Below are 18,913 nucleotides of genomic sequence, written 5' to 3'. Positions count from 1 at the left end.
GACAAGACCCTTATATATGCTGTCTACAAGAGTCCCACTTCAGACCTAGGGACACATACAGACTGAAAGTGAGGGGATGGAAAAAGATATTACATGCAAATGGAAATCAAAAGAAAGCTGGAGTAGCAATTCTGATATCAGACAAAAATAGACTTTAAAATAAAGACTATTACAAGAGACAAAGAAGGACACTACATAATGATCAAGGGATCAATCAAAGAAGAAGATATAACAAGTGTAAATATTTATGCACTCAACATAGGAGCACCTCAATACATAAGGCAAATGCTAACACCCATAAAAGGGGAAATTGACAGTAACACAATCATAGTAGGGGACTTTAACACTGCACTTTCACCAATGGACAGATCATCCAAAATGAAAATAAATAAGGAAACACAAACTTTAAATGATACATTAAACAAGATGGATGTAATTGATATTTATAGGACATACCATCCCAAAACAACAGAATACACTTTCTTCTCAAGTGCTTATGGAACATTCTCCAGGTCAGATCATATCCTGGGTCACAAATCAAGCCTTGGTAAATTTAAGAAAATTGAAATCATATCAAGTGTCTTTTCTGACCACCACACTATGAGACTAGATATCAGTTACAGGAAAAAATCTGTAAAAAATACAAACACATGGAGGCTAAACAATACACTATTAAGTAACCAAGAGATCACTGAAGAAACCAAAGGGGTGATCAAAAAATACCTAGAAACAAATGACAATGAAAACATGACAACCCAAAAACCCATGGGATGCAGCAAAAGCAGTTCTAAGATGGAAGTTTAGAGCAATACAATCCTACCTGAAGAAATCAGAAACATCTCAAATAACCTAATCTTGCACCTAAAGCAATTAGAGAAAGAAGAATAACAAAAAACCCCAAAGTTAGCAGAAGAAAAGAAATCATAAAGATCAGATCAGAAATAAATGAAAAAGAAAAGAAGGAAACAAGAGCAAAGATCAATAAAACTAAAAGCTGGTTCTTTGAGAAGATAAACAAAATTGATAAACCATTAGCCAGACTCATCAAGAAAAAAAGGGAGCAGACTCAAATCAACAGAACTAGAAATGAAAAAGAACAACTGACAGTGCAGAAATACAAAGGATCATGGGAGATTACTACAAGCAACTACATGCCAATAAAATGGACAACGTGGAAGAAATGGACAAATTCGTAGAAAAGCACAACCTTCTGAGACTGAACCAGGAAGAAATAGAAACTATAAACAGACCAATCACAAGCACTGAAGTTGAAACTGTGATTAAAATTCTTCTAACAAACAAAACTGCAGGACCAGATGGCTTCACAGGCAAATTCGATCAAACATTTAGAGAAGAGTTAACATCGATCGTTTTGAAACTTTTCCAAAATATAGCAGAGGGAGGAACACTCCCAAACTCATTCTATGAGGCCACCATCACCCTGATACCAAAACCAGACAAAGATGTCACAAAGAAAGAAGACTACAGGCCAGTATGCCTGATGAACATAGATGCAAAAATCCTCAATAAAATACTAGCAAACGGAATCCAACAGCACATTTAAAGTATGATACTCCATGATCAAGTGGGGTTTATCCCAGGAATGCAAGGATTCTTCAATATAGGCAAATCAATCAGTGTAATAAAACATATTAACAAACTGAAGGAGAAAAACCATATGGTCATCTGAATAGATGCAGAAAAAGCTTTCAACAATATTCAACACCCATTTATGATAGAAACCCACCAGAAATTAGGCATAGAGGGAAGTTACCTCAATATAATAAAGGCCATATATGACAAACCCACAGCCAATATAGTTCTTAATGGTGAAAAACTTCAACCATTTCCTCTAACATCAGGAACAAGACAAAGTTGTCCACTCTCACCACTATTATTAAACAAAGTTTTGGAAGTTTTAGCCACAGCAATCAGAGAAGAAAAAGAAATAAAAGGAATCCAAATCGGAAAAGAAGAAGTAAAGCTGTCACTGTTTGCAGATGACATGATACTATATATAGAGAATCCTAAAGATGCTACCAGAAAACTACTAGAGCTAATCAATGAATTTGGTAAAGTAGCAGGATACAAAATTAATGCACATAAATCTCTTGCATTCCTATACACTAATGATGAAAAATCTGAAAGCAAAATTAAGGAAACACTCCCATTTACCATTGCAACAAAAACAATAAAATACCTAGGAATAAACCTACCTAAGGAGGTGAAAGACCTCTATGCAGAAAACTATAAGACACTCATGAAAGAAATTAAAGATGATACAAACAGATGGAGAGATATACGACATCCTTGGATTGGAAGAATCAATATTGTGAAAATGACTATACTACCCAAAGCAATCTACAGATTCAATGCAATCCCTATTAAATTACAAATGACATTTTTTACAGAACTAGAACAAAACATTTCACAATTTGTATGGAAACTCGAAAGACCCTGAATAACCAAAGCAATCTTGAGAAAGGGACACCACTAGAACTGGAGACCAGCCATTTGTGATGTATTTCTTTTTCCTGTTTGGAACCATAATTCAGACTTATGTAAATATAACTTTCTAGAGACATGATCACATTTAAGTTTAAAACTCAGCACTATTTTAGATAGATAGAAACTAAAGACATTTAAAATAGGATAAAATATTATTATTTTAAATTAAAAAATGCAATTGGAGAAATATAGTTTTTAAAAATAAAGAATAACATTTTAAACAAACAATAATGTCAACATCCTATAAGAAATAAAACAACTGAAGAATATACTGTCAGTTTTCACTGCTTGGCAAAGAAACACATATGTCCCAGTGGTTATTAATCCTGTACTTGCCAAGACTTAAACTTATTTGAAATCCCCCAATCTATGTTGAATATCATATTTCCAACTTATTGTCTGTCACTTTGCTGGAAAAGAAAACAAATAAAAAATTAAAAATGACCCTTAACAGACTATTGGAATGGAAAATACCCAAACAACAAAGATCCATATTCTGATTTAACACAGAGAATTAGTAATGTACATACTACAAAGGCAAAATATAATAGCACCTCATTTCTCTAAAAGCTGAGGTGTCAGCCAAAATAAACATGTCAATATCAATTAACTGAAGCCCATAAATTTTAATCATAAGAGTCTCTTAGGTCCTTATTCACATGAATTCTTATTGGATTCAGTTCCAACAAAATCCTTTGTTTACTTAGGTAATAATGTATTAGAAATATAAAAGAAGAAAGGTGAGGGAACTTCTAGAAAGAGAAAGACTAAAATCAAAAAGGAATAAATTTGGTGGAGAGGAGTCAGATGGCAGAATAGGAGGATTCAGAATTTGCCTCTCCTCACAAATACATTAAGAATACATCTACAAATGGATCAATTCTCACAGAGCATCTGCTGAACACTAGTGGAAGCCCCTGGACACCTAAAAGGAAAAGATAAATCCCCACACAACCAGGACAGATGAAAGAAAGAAAGAAAAAAAAGGAAACAGGAAGGAAGCATCACCCCTGGCAGGGAACTGAAGGTGAAGAGAGGTTCCCGCACTCACAAAAGCCCATTCATGGCAGGGAAATCAGCTGGGGCAGAAAGGGACCTTCAGGGGTTTGAAGGGAAATGCAGCAACTGGTCTGTGGAAGGCAGGACAAAGTAAGAACTGTGTGTATGGCCCATGCTGCTGCTCTGCACACCCCAGCCTGAGTTGTGTGTCTCCAGGTGTGGAGGGAGGCTGGGTGCTGGAAAGTGGGGTTTGGAGAGTGGACCCAGGGAGGGGACAGCTGCTGGCTGTGAAGAGACAGCCTGAAGGGACCGGAGTAAGGAGCTTCACAACCTGGAAAGTTTTCTGAAGAATCCTGGAGCACTATAGAAACAAGTCGCCATTGTTGAGTGGCATGCAAGGGGCGGGGCCGCCACTGCAACTCCCTTCCCCACCTGCCAGCCCCCTGCCTCTGTGGGCACTGGGAGGGGCACCTGTCTGTGCAGGCCCACCTGCTCCTCAAGCCAAGGTCTCTTTGGTGCACAGGCTCCAGAGTCCTGAGCTCCACCACTGCCAAAGCCTCCTTTGAGTGCACATGGGGCCTGCTCATGATGCCCATGCCAAAGCCTCATCCAGAATCAGCCCTGGGCACCCCAGACTGAGACAGAAAGACGCCAATGCTGGCAGAAGCTGAGTGCTAAAGTGTGGTGTTAGAAGAGTGGATGTGGGGAGAGGACTGCTGTTGGCTGTGCAGAGACAACTTGAGGAGATGGGAGTGAGGGGCTCCATGGCTGGAAATGCTGCTAGAGGAAGCATGGTCTGCCTTGGAAACAAGGTGCCATTGTTGAGTGGTGCACAAGGGGCAGGGTCACCACTGCAAAACCCTTCCCCACCTGCTGATCCCTGCCTCCATGGGTACTGGGAGGGACTCCCACCAGACACGTCCCAGTCTGTTGCATCTTCCTGCTGGTCTCTGCCACAAGCACTTTGCATGTGCCACAGTTGTGGTCTCCTTCTCCCTCCCTGGCCTGAGCGAATAAGTGCCCCAATCAGACTGAGGCACCCAACTGGCCACTGCTTTTGCCTCTCTCTCACCTGGATGGCGAACAGAAACCTGAGGGTGGCCCACATGCAGAGGTGGGGCCAAAACCAAAGCTGAGCCCCAGGGGCTGTCTGACTAAGGAAGAGGAACGGAAATCTCTCTGTGCAGCTGCACAAGCCACAGATTAAATCCCAGTGATCTTCTTGGTAAACCCTGCACCTGTGGAATATCTGAATGGACACTGAGTACTCCCACAACTTAGACCGGTCTAACTTTGGCAGCTGTGGACTTTGGGGGCAAGTGCATGTGGGAGTTGGGCCAGGTCAGAGTCTGAGCTGCCCCCACAGTGCCCATGGCAGGTCCAGAGACCTACCTAGAGGTACAGGAGGGCCTCCTGGGGAGGTGGGGGTTGACTGTGGCTTGCTGTCAGTGGGGGGCAAGGACACTGACAGTGAAGGACTCAGGAAAATATTATTACTAGTATTATTTTTTCTCTCTTTTTCCTTTTTGTTTCATTTTGTTCTGTTGTTGTTTTCTGTTTTTTAATTATATTTTATTTGTTACTTACTTTTTCTTTACTTATTTCTTTTTTTGCTTTAATTTAAAAATTTTCAAAATATATTTTTAAATTTAAAATTTTTACTTTATTGTTTTGTGATTTTTCTTGTTTTGTTTTTATCATTTTTGTGTGTTTAATGTTTTCTTTTTTTCAGCTTGTTTTCTGTTTTTGTTCTGTTCTTGGTTTTTGTTAGTTTTGTTTTTATTGTTAATTTTGTTTTTATTGTTTGTTTTTGTTTTCTTTTGTTTGTTAGGTTGTTCTCTGGATTTTTGTTTTCTTGTTTTGGTTTTCTTTTCTATCTTTCTTTCCTTGTTTCTTTCATTTTGTTTTTATCATTTGTCTTGGGTTTTGTTGGTCTTCTTTTCTTTTTCCTGGCTGTGCCACACAGCTTGCAGGGTCATGGTTCCCTAACGAGGGGTCAGGCCTGAGACTCATGGGTAAGAGCACCAAGTCCAAGATGCTGGAATGCCAGAGAATTTCCGGCCCCAGGGAATATTAAACGATGTGAGCTCTCCTGGAGGTCTTCATCTCAACAGCAAGACCTGGCTCCACCCAACTGCCTGCAGGCACCAGTGTTGGACACCCGACACCAAACAACCAGCAAGACAATAACACAGCACCATCCATTAGCAGACAGGCTGCCTAAAGTTGTACTAAACCCACAGACACCACAAAACACACTACCTGATGAGGCCCTGCCGATCAGAGGGACAAGACTCAGCTCCAGCCACCAGTTCAGGCACCAGTCCCTTCCAACAGGAAACCTACAAAAGCCCCTGGACCAACTTCACCCACCAGGGGGCAGACACCAGAAACAAGAGGAACTACAACACTGCAGCCTGTGGAAAGGAGACCACAAACACAGTAAATTAGATAAAATGAGATGACAGAGAAATAGGTTTCGGATGAAGAAGCAAGGTAAAAATCCACAAGACTAAATAAATGAAGAGGAAATAGGCAATTTACCTGAAAAAGGATTCAGAGTAATGATAGTTAAGATGATTCAAGATCTCAGAAATAGAATGCAGGCATGGATCGAGAAGATACAAGAAATGTTTAACAAGGACCTAGAAGAACTAAAGAACAAACAAACAGTGATGAACAACACAATAACTTAAATGAAAAATACACAAGAAGAAATCAATAGCAGAATAACTGAGGCAGAAGAATGGATAAGTGAACTGGAATATAGAATAGTGGAAATAAATGCCACAGAACAGAATAAAGAAAAAAAAGGATGAAAAGAAATAAGATCAGTCTCAGAGACCTCTGGGACAACATTAACCCCACCAATATCCAAATTACAGGGGTCTCAGAAGAAAAAGAGAAAGAGAAAGGGGCTGAGAAAATATTTGAAGAGATTAAAGTGGAAAACTTCCCAAACATGGGAAAGGAAATAGTCACCCAAGTGCAAGAAGCCCAGAGAATCCCATACAGGATAAACCCTAGGAGGAACACACCAAGACACATATTAATCAAACTAACAAAAATTAAATACAAAGAAAAAAATTAAAAGCAGCAAAGGAAAAGCAAAAATAACATACAAGGGAATCCCCATAAGGTTATCAGCTGATTTTTCAGCAGAAACTCTACAGGCCAGAAGGCAATGGCAGGATATATTTAAAGTGATGAAAAGGAAAAACCTACAGCCAAGAACACTGTACCCAGTAACGTTCTCATTCAGATTCTACAGAGACATCAAAAGCTTTATAGACAAGCAAAAGCTAAGAGAATTCAGAACCACCAAACAGCTTTACAACATATGCTAAAGAAACTTCTCTAGGCAGGAAACACAGGAGAAGAAAAACACCTACAAAAACAAAACCAAAACAATTAAGAAAATGGGAATAGGAACATACATATCGATAGTTACCTTAAATGTAAATGGATTAAATGCTCCAACCAAAAGACACAGACTGGCTGAATAAATACAAAAACAACATCCATATATATGCTGTCTATAAGAGATGCACTTCAGACCTAGGAAAACATACAGACTGAAAGTGAGGGGAAAGAAAAAGATATTCTATGCAAATGGAAATCAAAAGAAAGCTGGAGTAGCAATACTCACATCAGAAAAAAAATAGACTTTAAAATAAAGACTGTTATAAGAGACAAGGAGGACAGTACATAAGAATAAGAAAAAAAATAGACTTTAAAATAAAGACTGTAATAAGAGACAAGGAAGGACACTACATAAGAATAAAGAATAAAGGGATCAATCCAAGAAGAAGATATAACAATTGTAAATATTTATACACCCACATAGGAGCACTTCAATACATAAGGCAAATGCTAACAGCCATAAAAGCAATTGACAGTAATACAATAATAGTGGGAAACGTTAACACTCTACTCACACCAATGGAGAGGTCATCCAAACAGAAAATTAATAAGGAAACACAAGCCTTAAATCACACATTAGACCAGATAGACTTAATTGATATCTATAAGACATTCCATCCGAAAGCGGCAGATACACTTTCTTCTCAAGTGCACATGGATCATCCTTCAGGATAGGTCACATCTTGGGTCACAAATCAAGCCTTGGTAAATTGAAGAAAATCAAAATCATATCAAGCATCTTTTCTGACCACAATGCAATGAGATTAGAAATCAATTACAGAAAATAAACTATAAAAATCACAAACACATGGAGGCTAAACAATATGCTACTAAATAACCAATGGATCACTGAAGAAATCAAAGAGAAAATTAAAAAATACCTATAAACAAATGATAACAAAAAGATGATGACCCAAATGCCATGGGACTCAGCAAAAGCAGTTCTGAGAGGGAAGCTTGTAGCAATACAATCCTACCTCAAGCAACAAAAAAAAATCTCAAATAAACAACCTAACATTACACTTGAAACAACAAGAGAAAGAAGAACAAACAAAACCCAAAGTTAGTAGAAGGAAAGAAATCATAAAGATCAGAGCAGAAATAAATGAAATAGAAACAAAGAAAACAATAGCAAAGATCAATGAAACTAAAAGCTGGTTCTTTGAGATGATAAACAAAACTGATAACCCTTTAGCCAAACTCATCAAGAAAAAAAGGGAGCAGACTCAAATCAACAGAATTAGAAATGAAAAAGGAGAAGTAACAACTGACAGTGCAGAAATACAGAGGATCATGAGAGATTACTACAAGCATCTATATGCCAATAAAATGGACAATGTGGAAGAAATGGACAAATTCTTAGAAAAGCACAACCTTCTGAGACTGAACCAGGAAGAAATAGAAACTATAAACAGACCAATCACAAGTAATGAAATTGAAACTGTGATTAAAATCTTCCAACAGACAAAAGTCCAGAACCAGATGGCTTCACAGGTGAATTCTATCAAACATTTAGAGAAGAGCTAACAGCTATCCTTCTCAAACTCTTACAAAAAATTGCAGATGGAGGACCACCCCCAACCTCATTCTATGAGGCCACCTTCACCCTGATACCCAGAGGTGACAAAGATATCACAAAAAAGAAAATTACAGGCCAATATCACTGATAAAAATAGAAGCAAAAATCCTCAACAAAATACTAGCAAGCAGAATCCAACAATACATTAAAAGGATCATACACCCTGATCAAGTGGGATTTATCCCTGGGATGCAAGGATCCTTCAATATATGCAAATCAATCAATGTGATACACCATATTAACAAATAGAGAAATAAAAGCCATATGATCATCTCAATAGATGCAGAAAAAGCTTTTGACAAAATTCAACACCCATTTATGATTAAAAAACTCACCAGAAAATGGGCATAGAGGGAACCAGCCTCAACATAATAAAGGCCATATATGACAAACCCACAGCAAACATCATTCTCAATGGTAAAAAACTGAAAGCATTTTCCCTAAATTCAGGAACAAGGCAAGGATGACCACTCTCACCACTTTTATTCAACATTGTTTTGGAAGTCCTAGCCACAACAATCAAAGAAGGAAAAGATATAAAAGGATTCCAAATTGGAAAGAAGTAAAACTGTCACTGTTTGCAGATGACATGATACTTTGCATAGAAAATCCTAAAGATGCCGCCTGAAAACTACTAGAGCTAATCAATGAATTCGGTAAAGTTGCAGGATACAAAATTAATACACAGAAATCTCTTGCATTCCTATACACTAATAACAAAAAATCAGAAAGAGAAATTAAGAAAACTATCCTATTTACCACTGCAACAAAAAGAGTAAAATACCTAGGGATAAACCTACCTAGGAGGCAAAAGACCTGTAATCAGAAAGCTATGAGATACTGATGAAAGAAATCAAAGACGACACAAACAGATGGAGAGATATACCATGTTCCTGGACTGGAAGAATCAATATTGTGAAAATGACTATACTACCCAAAGCAATCTACAGATTCACTGTAATCCTTATCAAATTACCAATGACATTTTATAAAGAATTAGAATAAAAAATTTACAATTTGTATGGAAATACAAAAGACCCTGAATAGCCCAAACAATCTTGAAAAAGAAAAACAGAGCTGGAGGAATCAGGCTCCCGGACTTCAGACTATACTACTAAGTCATTAAAACAGTATGGTACTCGCACAAAAACAGAAATATAGATCAAGGGAACAGGATGGAAAGCCCAGAGATAAACCCAGGCACCTATGGTCACGTAATCTCTGATAAAGGAGGCAAGAATATATAATGGAGAAAAGATGCTCTCTTCTATAAGTGGTGCTGGGAAAACTGGACGACTACATGTAAAAGAATGAAATTAGAACACTCCCTAACACCATACACAAAAATAAACTCAAAATGGGCTAAAGACCTAAATGTAAGGCTGGACACTATAAAAGTCTTAGAGGAAAACATAGGCAAAACACTCTTTGACATAAATTGCAGCAAGATCTTTTTTGACCCACCTCCTAGAGTAATGAAAATAAAAAGAAAAATAAACAAATGGGATCTAATTAAACTTATTAGCTTTTGCACGGCAAAGGAAACCATAAACAAGATGAAAAGACAACCCTCAGAATGGGAGAAAATATTTGCAAATGAAGCAACTGACAAGGTATTAATCTCCAATATACACAAATAGCTCATGCAGCTCAATGTCAAAAAAAAAAACCCCAGAAAACAACAACCCAATCAAAAAATGGGCGGAAGACCTATACAGACATTTCTCCAAAGAAGACATACTGATGGCCAACAAACACATGAAAAGATGCTCAACATCACTAATTATGAGAGAAATGCAAATCACAAGTACAGTGAGGTATCACTTCTCATCAGTCAGAATGGCCATCATCAAAAAAATCTACAAATAATAAATGCTGAAGAGGGTGTAGAGAAAAGGGAATCCTGTTACACTGTTGTTGGGAATGTAGATTGGTACAGCCACTATGGAGAACAGTATGGAGGTTCCTTAAAAAACTAAAAACAGAGCTACCATATGACCCAGTGATCCCACTACTGGGCATATACCCAGAGAAAAACATAATTAAGAAAGACACATGTGCCCCAATGTTCATTGCTGCACTATTTACAATAGCCAGGATATGGAAGCAAGTTAAATGTCCATCAACAGAGGACTGGTTAAAGAAGATCTGGTACATATATACAACGGGATATTACTCAACCATAAAAAAGAATGAAATTGGGTCAGTTGTAGAATTGTGGATGGACCTAGAGAGTCATACACAGTGAAGTAAGTCAGAAAGAGAAAAAAAAAAATCGTATATTAACGCATATATGTGGAATCTAGAAAACTGGTATAGATGATCTTATTTACAAAGCAGAAATAGAGACACAGATGTAGAGAACAAACGTATGGATACCAAGGTGGAAAGCGGGGGGGGGGGATGAATTGGGAGATTGGGATTGATTATATACAGTATTGATACTACATATAAAATAGATAACTAATAAGAACCTACTGTATAGCACAGAGAACTCTACTAAATGCTCTGTGGTGACCTAAATGGGAAGGAAATCCAAAAAGAGGAGATATATGTATACATATAGCTGATTCACTTTGCTGTACAGTAGAAACTAATACAACATTGTAAAACAGTTATACTTCAATAAAAATTAAATTAAAAAAAATTCACCAAGCTTACCAGTTGAGGCTAGTACTGTAAACTAAATAAAGCTTAATAGCTCAAGGACAATACAGTAATATAACAGAATAGAATATTTGATGCCCATAATAATGATTCTAAGGCATAAAGAATAGATCAAACTGCATTTATCATAATTTGTATAAAAGATTACAGAAATATGCATTGCAATTTAGAAGGATTTATATTAATAATGTCAATAACATTTGCATAATTGATAAGTATTCCATTTCTGACAATGCTCTTCATGCACCACACATAACTGACCTTTGACTCCTACTGACCCTACCTACTCAATCCCGACTCTACCTTCATACTCTACCTTCATACCTTCTCTGGCTTAGATCACTGTAACAGCTTTCTACCTGTCTTCTTTGCCTCCAGCCTGCGCTTTCAATTCATCCTCTACCCCTCTGCTACAATGAGATAAAATATAAACATAATCATGATACTTTTATGATTTCACTCTTTCAACAACCTCTCAGAGTCCTAAGGATAGGGTTTAATTTCTTCAGATTGACACAAAAGTTATTTTATGAAATGACTCCTATCATCTCTATAGCTTCCTTTCCTGATACCCTTCCACATTTTCCTGTGCCTAAATCACATAAAACTTTTGTCTTTTATTTCATAACATTAAGCTTTTTCACCTATTGTTCTCCTTTATCTCTCAAGTACCCTAACTCCTGGTTATCTAATAAGACTTTACTCTTCCAGGAGTTCTTCCTTATCCTGCAGTATATGAGATGTACTTCTACAGCACCTTGTAGGTGACTCAATCATAGTATTTATTGCATAGCATTGTCATCCTTTATTACTTCACTATTAGTAAATTGAGGGCAAGAATCATGCATTTTATTTTTATCCTCTAGTATATGAAACCCAGTAAATGTTAGTTGAATGAATAAGTGCTGTCCTGTATGACATTTTAAATGGTCAAAGATAACTTCTAAATATACTAAATTCCTTTAATTTTCCTTTAATACATTATGAATATATTATGGATAATATACCCATGGATATTTAAACCTACTGATACCTGGATTTATTTGAATCTGTTTATATTTTTTAGCTTATACCAAACTTCTATATATGCAGGTTTGATTAATATGACTTATTGCTTAAAGTATAATTCCTTCTTATTTATTCTAAGGTACATTTTTCCTGCTTCATGGGGAACTCCAAACTCCATCATTCTCACGAATAGATAATGCAGCTACCCCATACTTCATGTTCACCAAGTAATTCATTCCGTGATTCTCTAGGTAATTTTTTTTTCTGCCTATAGGATATGTAAGGAATCTTTTTTAATTATAGATTTTAGTGATTCTTCCTAAGTGCTTGTCTCTCACCACTTGGTAGTGTTTCCTCTTCTCTTTTTTTGGGCAGTTTTCCCCATTCTGTCCTTTTCTTTCTTATTCTGCCAGTTAGTTATATAGTCTGATCATCTGAACTTTTAAGCCTACATGCTTATATTATTTTAAAACTATCTGAAGGTTCCTTTTGAGTTCTTTACTTCCTAAAATTTATTTCAATTTATTTTCCTCATGAAGTCACGTTAAATCAGATTATTGACATTTCTAATGTTTAGTGATAAAATAGGTTAACCAAAATTATTTTTTTCTTCCAATATGATGTTTAATAATTGGTACTCAATTAGTTATGCTTGCTAATGAATAAATGCTTATTCACTAATTTATCAAAAGATAGTTCTAAAGTTGAAAATTAAAAACAATGTAGGAAATAATTTAATTTTCTTTATGTGTGTATATATTAAAATTACTTGGTCCACAAAGCAGCCTACTAGAAAGTTACCTGAGGATGTAATCCAGCAATCTAATGTTATAAAACAAAACAAAAAAAGGGATGCTATGAGGCAAGAAACTGTGGCTCCAGTTCCTGAGACCAATAAAGGGAAGTCTCAGATGCCCGTTGTGCATTAGGTCTAAAAGGTAACCTGTATCTGTTGTAGCAGTACCTAGTGATGAAAGGAGGAGGACTTGGAGGGAAACAAAGGGGACTCCACTGTATGGACACTGAGTGACAGAATGGAAAACTTAAGAATGTGATAAAAACATACAAGAAAAATACTGGCAATAGAAATTCAAAAAATAATACATAACAAGAAAATTAAAATGTGTGTGATTTTAAGTGATTAATGCAAGTAAACAAAGAGCACTTGGTGCTATGAACATCTTTTGAGTACTATTGGGGAAACAGTACTGACAATGTCAAAGTATAAATTTGTCTCTTTCTGTAGAAAAAAACAGTGTTAGGAGAATATCTCTACTTGTAGGAAAAATATTTTTTTCTAAATTCTATGACCATAATATGAATAGACAGCATAAACTTAGATGAGGTTAAGCATAGATAGATAGGCCAAAAAATCCATAATGATAGACATATTCTGAAATTCAGAAGCGTACAAATAATTTGGTCCCCTTTTAAAAGGTGAAATATAGAAACAAAAGATTAGTGTTTTAAAATAAATTTTTATGTGGCTTTACAAAAACAAAAAGGGTTTGTTTTTTTTTTTACACCGCTGTAGGGTGACAGAAAAATAAAATATAATCAAATTGTATTGGAAAATGTTCTGCCTCTTAGAATTTTAAACCAAAAATTTTCTTCTATATTTTCTACATCAGAATTCTTATGGGTGTTTGATAAGAGAAGACAGGTTGGAACTTTATGAATCAAATTCCACATGTAAAGCCTGCTATTTCATACAGCAAGACAATTATTAGAAAATATACAACTGACAAATATTTATTTATTAATCAATAAAATAAGCTTAATGAAGAGCACTATGTGACAGACAAATACTTCTACATGCGTTCTCAACTATTCATCTCTAATATTACCTTTTTTGCTCTATGTAACAATTCCTTGAAAAATATTGTATTAATTCCAATCATAAATAAGAAACTGAAGCTCAAAGAGATTAAATAACTTGCTCTAACTCATGGAGCTAGGATTTAAACCTAGATCTCTGATTCCAAAGCCCATGACCCTTTCAACATATGATTATTCATTTTTATTGAACTCCTATCATGTGCCTCTTATAAGCTTCAGGAGCTGAAAGGTAGGAGAAAAACAGAAATACACAAATATAAAACAAAAACAAAAACAAGCTTCATTAAATACTTTCAACTACGCCAGGCAATATAGAGTTAGTCTAAAGATAATTCAGCGCCAGAAAAAAATTACAGATAAACAATTTTGTATTCCCCAAATGGGATTTGCAACATATGCCCAATGATGTAGTAATAAATTCTAGGGCTTTTCTACTATTCACCTATTGTAGAACTATGAACAAGGTAGCAAAAACAACAATAAAAATGGCATAACCACTCTGTATTAAAAAAATCTAATAATTCAAACACTCTTGAAAAATGTCAATCAGGGATAGGATGGTTTGCATTTTTACTTTATTTAGTTTCCAGTTTATATTAGAAAGCATCTTTTTTCATGGCAATCATTTATAAAATTTTTTTTATCATATTTCCACAACTATTCATATTTTCCCCATTTTTCTGACTGGATGAATGAGGGTAGCACATATAGAAAAATTATATATAAGTGAATAATGAATTAAAATGAAATATGTTCTATTGGAGCCTAAATGCTAATTGGTAACCTTTTATCATAAAATGTTACAAAAAATGAACAATACTTTTTATAGTCATTTTAAGAAGTGAATATGACACTAATAAGTTCTATGACAAGAAAAGACTGCTACAGTCATGGTCAGTAAACTAGATGATACATCACTATGTTTGTGCTGTGGCAGAAAAACAATAAAATTTAAAAGCCACAAAAATCTTGATCAATTTTATAGATAAAACACTGTCATGACTTAGGTTCATAAAATGCTACAAAGTAGAGAAATGATTAATTTATGACTTTGAGTTTCTATGCTTCTGAATAAAATACAGTTACTTACTTTTTTCTCCGGTTTGACTCCACAAAATATTTACGTGCTTGATTTCGACATATTTTTTGTTGCTGCAGTAAGATTTGGCGCTCTTCTTCTAAATTTTTCTCAAAATGGATTTTCATATCTCTAATGGTAGCATAAAGTTAAGGACAGTGGTTTATGTCTTTACTGGATGAGTATCAGTGCTATCTGATAAGTACAATTACAGCCTCATACTAATGATGTAATGATTTTTTGTGGAACAATTAGTATGTATACACATCACTGTTAGTGTATGACCGGCACATGTTTTATATAAAAAAAACTCTTGGCTTGGTATTAGAACTGAAGATATATTTTACTTTCTTTGGGGAAAAAAATTAATTACTTTTAGACATCATGAGCCCAGATAAGGAGACTACATATCTTTTCATTCATTATACAGATATTTGAGTACTTATTAACAAGTTACTATCTTAGGCATGTACATAGAAAAATGAAAGAAGGTTATATCTCATTAATAGAAAGCCGATGAATTAAACGTTTCAGTAGATCCTTTAATCCATAGCATGAAAGTCATATTCAAATATTAAAAATCAAATAGCAATATAACTGGGAAGTTTGGGAATATAGTTTACTTAGTGATTTACTCATAAGGTAAAAAACAAACCATTAGGAAAACCATACACAGTAATGTTTACTCAGAATTTTGCCAAATATGGAGTATTTTAGTTATCCTAATTATCCATTCATTTGAAATTTACTGTATAAAATTAAACTTTCTTTAAATAAGTTGAATTGATATGGTTAATTGATGTCCGAGCTTATTTAGTTACATTTCAACTGGCATTAATGAATGCCTTTACCAAATTTATCACAGTATTTTTCTGTTTTTAATGATTTTGAAGTTTTAAAAAGTGGTCATTCAATTACCATTTTCAGTACCTCATCATTAGAGGTAGATGCATACAAGATTGTACTGAAATTATTTATTGCAGGGCATGCCTATTTGTCTTTTTAGAATAAACAGTGTGTTTAAATTTTCTCCCCTCAAAATAAAGGTATGAAATTCTCTTTAAGAGTTCTATTTAATCAAGTTTTTTTATATGTCATAAATATTAATGGTAAAACAGAATATAAGAAATACATTAAATAATAAATTATGCTATACATAAGTTGTTAATTCAAAATGTGTTAATTTTAGGATCCTGCAGTGCTTCAGCATCAACATAGTAAAAAAAACCTTATATATTTCAAAACAAGCACGTCTGTTTGAACTTTTTGGTCATTTGAAACTTTGCTAATGGGGGCTTTCAATTATGTTGCTATTTAACCATTTTTATGCCATTGCTCATAATTAATTTACCTGTATTAAAAATTTTGCACTACCTCACCATAAACAAATACATGCACTCACACACAATATTTTTACTTAAAGTTTCTTTTGAAGGATTTATAAAAGTGAAACAGAAAGGGAAGCAACCTGTTTTTGTTTTTGTTTTTTGTTAGCATAGAAACAGCTAAAGATTTAGCTTGTTCTTTTCTAATAGAGTACTTTATTAGAAGGAGTCAGACTTTAACAAGATGGCTAACTACGAAGTCACAACATGGCAGTGGAGGAAAGTGCAACTTCCTTTCAGGGTACCCAAGAGCAACATTGTCGGGAGAAAAGGGAGACGTTGCTTTGGCTCAGGTGAGAAATATGCAGGACTAAGATGCATGTGGAGATAATTCTGTTCTCTGTTTAACATGCTTGAAGTCTCACCACAGGAACATAAAGAAAATCACAAATGTAACGTTTGTAATAATGTTCTGACAACTATATATTGTTAGATTTAATTAAATGTCTCTTACTCTATATAATATACACATGTATTATATATAATATATGTATAATATTGCCTGCCGAGTTGTAAAATATACTGCTGCCTTTGCATCTCTTCAAAGTATGGTATCCAAATTTAAAAAATATTAGATGGTTGGTTAAACTTTTATTTTTCATACAAGCTGTGTTGTAAAGGTAAGATATTTCCATAAGAACCACTGTTAAATACTTGTTCAAAGGAAGGTAATTTTTATATATTTAACAGTAAAATAACCAACCAACAACAAACCCAAGAATACTACGGGCACGTAATACATAATGATTATAATTTAAAAGCATAGCCTAATCTACCCCACCTCATCCTCATCTCTTCTTCTCCCAATTTAGTCTTTTTCTAATTGTAGCTTATTTAGGTTGTTTTAAATATGTTACCATCACTAATAACTATGAATCATATAACCCATACTCTTGTCAAGTTTATTAGAGCCATCCAGATTCTTTTTCTTCTTCTCTGTACCTCTCCACAGACTTGGCTCAGATGTTCTAAATCCCTTGCCTGGACTACTTCAGTAGTCTTCTAACTCATCTTATTACAGTACTCCTAAACTTGCCGTCCTCCATTTGAACCTCCACAAAACCAGCTAAACAGAAATTTAATTGGGTTTCTCATTGTTTGTTATTCTCTAAAATCTCCCTATCACCTTCATGATGCATTAAAAATTTCTTGGAATATACAGCATTTTATAATCTGGTCTGTTTTTTCAACTTCATTTTTCAACATTTCCCTGCATGTCTCCGATGCTCAGCCACACTAAGATACTTATTAACAGAACAAGCCATGATGTAGTATGCCATTATCTTTTGGCACTTGCTGGCTAATTCTACTCATCCTTTCAGGGACACCTCAAGAAGTTCCTCCCCTGTGAAGCTTCTTCTAACCCTCACTGGATGACTTAACACCCTCATGGGTACGTCATATGTGTCTCCTCTGTTTTTCTGTAACTCCAATGCCTGGCATGGTGCTTAGAATATGGTAATGGCTTAATAAAAGCTTACTGAATGACTTCCTTGGAGAAAATTCTCAGTAGATAAACTAGGAAAAAAGGTATACACATTTTTATAGCTTTTAGTGCCTCACAGACAAATTGGTTTCTAAAAGGGTTCTATAAATCTACATGTCATTAGAAATATACGAACATGAGTTTCTACACCTCACAAGCATAAGGTAGTACTTTTTTTATAGAAAGACCGAATGGAAAGTCATGTTTTATTATGTATGTATTAGCAAAATAGAATAACTGCCATGTTGGGCAACTAATTTTTATTTTCCTTTTTGGTGAATCGTTAGTTCAGAGTCACTGGACATTTATCTACTGAGAATGTCATTTAAAAAATCAATTTCAGTAAATTCAATAGAGATAGAATAGTGTAAATATTAACCCTCTATCATAGTTACTACAAGTATTTTCCCCAGATAATTTGTTTTATTTAATTATACAATTTCTCCTTACACTGAAGTTTTAAATTAATGAGTTATTTTTGAGATATTTTTCACTTGAAATTGATTCTTTCTTTTCAAAAGGTAAAGTTACTATACCTTCAAACTATGAAAGTGTTGAAGTTCTATTTTCTGTCAGTTTTCCTTTATGATTTTGTATTTATTTTTATATTTACCCTTTTTATCAGTTCAAGCATATTTTGGAATTTAGTGTAAAATGTGACTCAAGATAGAGATGGTGAATTTAGACTATGCTTTTTTAGAGGTTTGACTAAGGAGACAGGAGATATTAGAACACAGTTAAAAGGGTTTGATTGTTAGTTTTAAGGATAGTTAAGACCAGAGCATGTTTACAGGCTGTAGGGAAAGAAGGCTATTTGACAAAAGTTGTAAGTAAATTGTAAGAGAGAGTTAGGATAATTTACAATCCAGGGTTACTGAGAAGAGAGGTGATGAAAATAGGGCACAAGTGAATGGATTCACCTTCTACAGTAAAAGTGATAT

At 34.9% G+C, this 18,913-nt stretch overlaps 1 protein-coding gene across 1 annotated transcript in view; it reads right to left on the bottom strand.

Annotated features, from left to right (window-relative positions):
• The window catches only part of CEP126 (centrosomal protein 126), a 165,665-nt gene that overhangs the window by 143,673 nt on the left and 3,079 nt on the right, over positions 1–18,913 (bottom strand). Inside the window, exon 2 of the mRNA XM_027087788.1 lies at positions 15,114–15,233. Within this exon, the coding sequence (XP_026943589.1) occupies positions 15,114–15,233 (120 nt within the window). The remainder of the gene's footprint in view (positions 1–15,113; positions 15,234–18,913) is intronic.

Source organism: Aethalodelphis obliquidens, unplaced genomic scaffold (genome assembly GCF_003676395.1).
Source record: "Aethalodelphis obliquidens isolate GAN/ISIS:26980383/991018 unplaced genomic scaffold, ASM367639v1 scaffold60, whole genome shotgun sequence".
Classification (NCBI taxonomy): Eukaryota; Metazoa; Chordata; class Mammalia; order Artiodactyla; family Delphinidae; genus Aethalodelphis; species Aethalodelphis obliquidens.
This window is presented reverse-complemented; position numbering and strand designations above follow the sequence as displayed.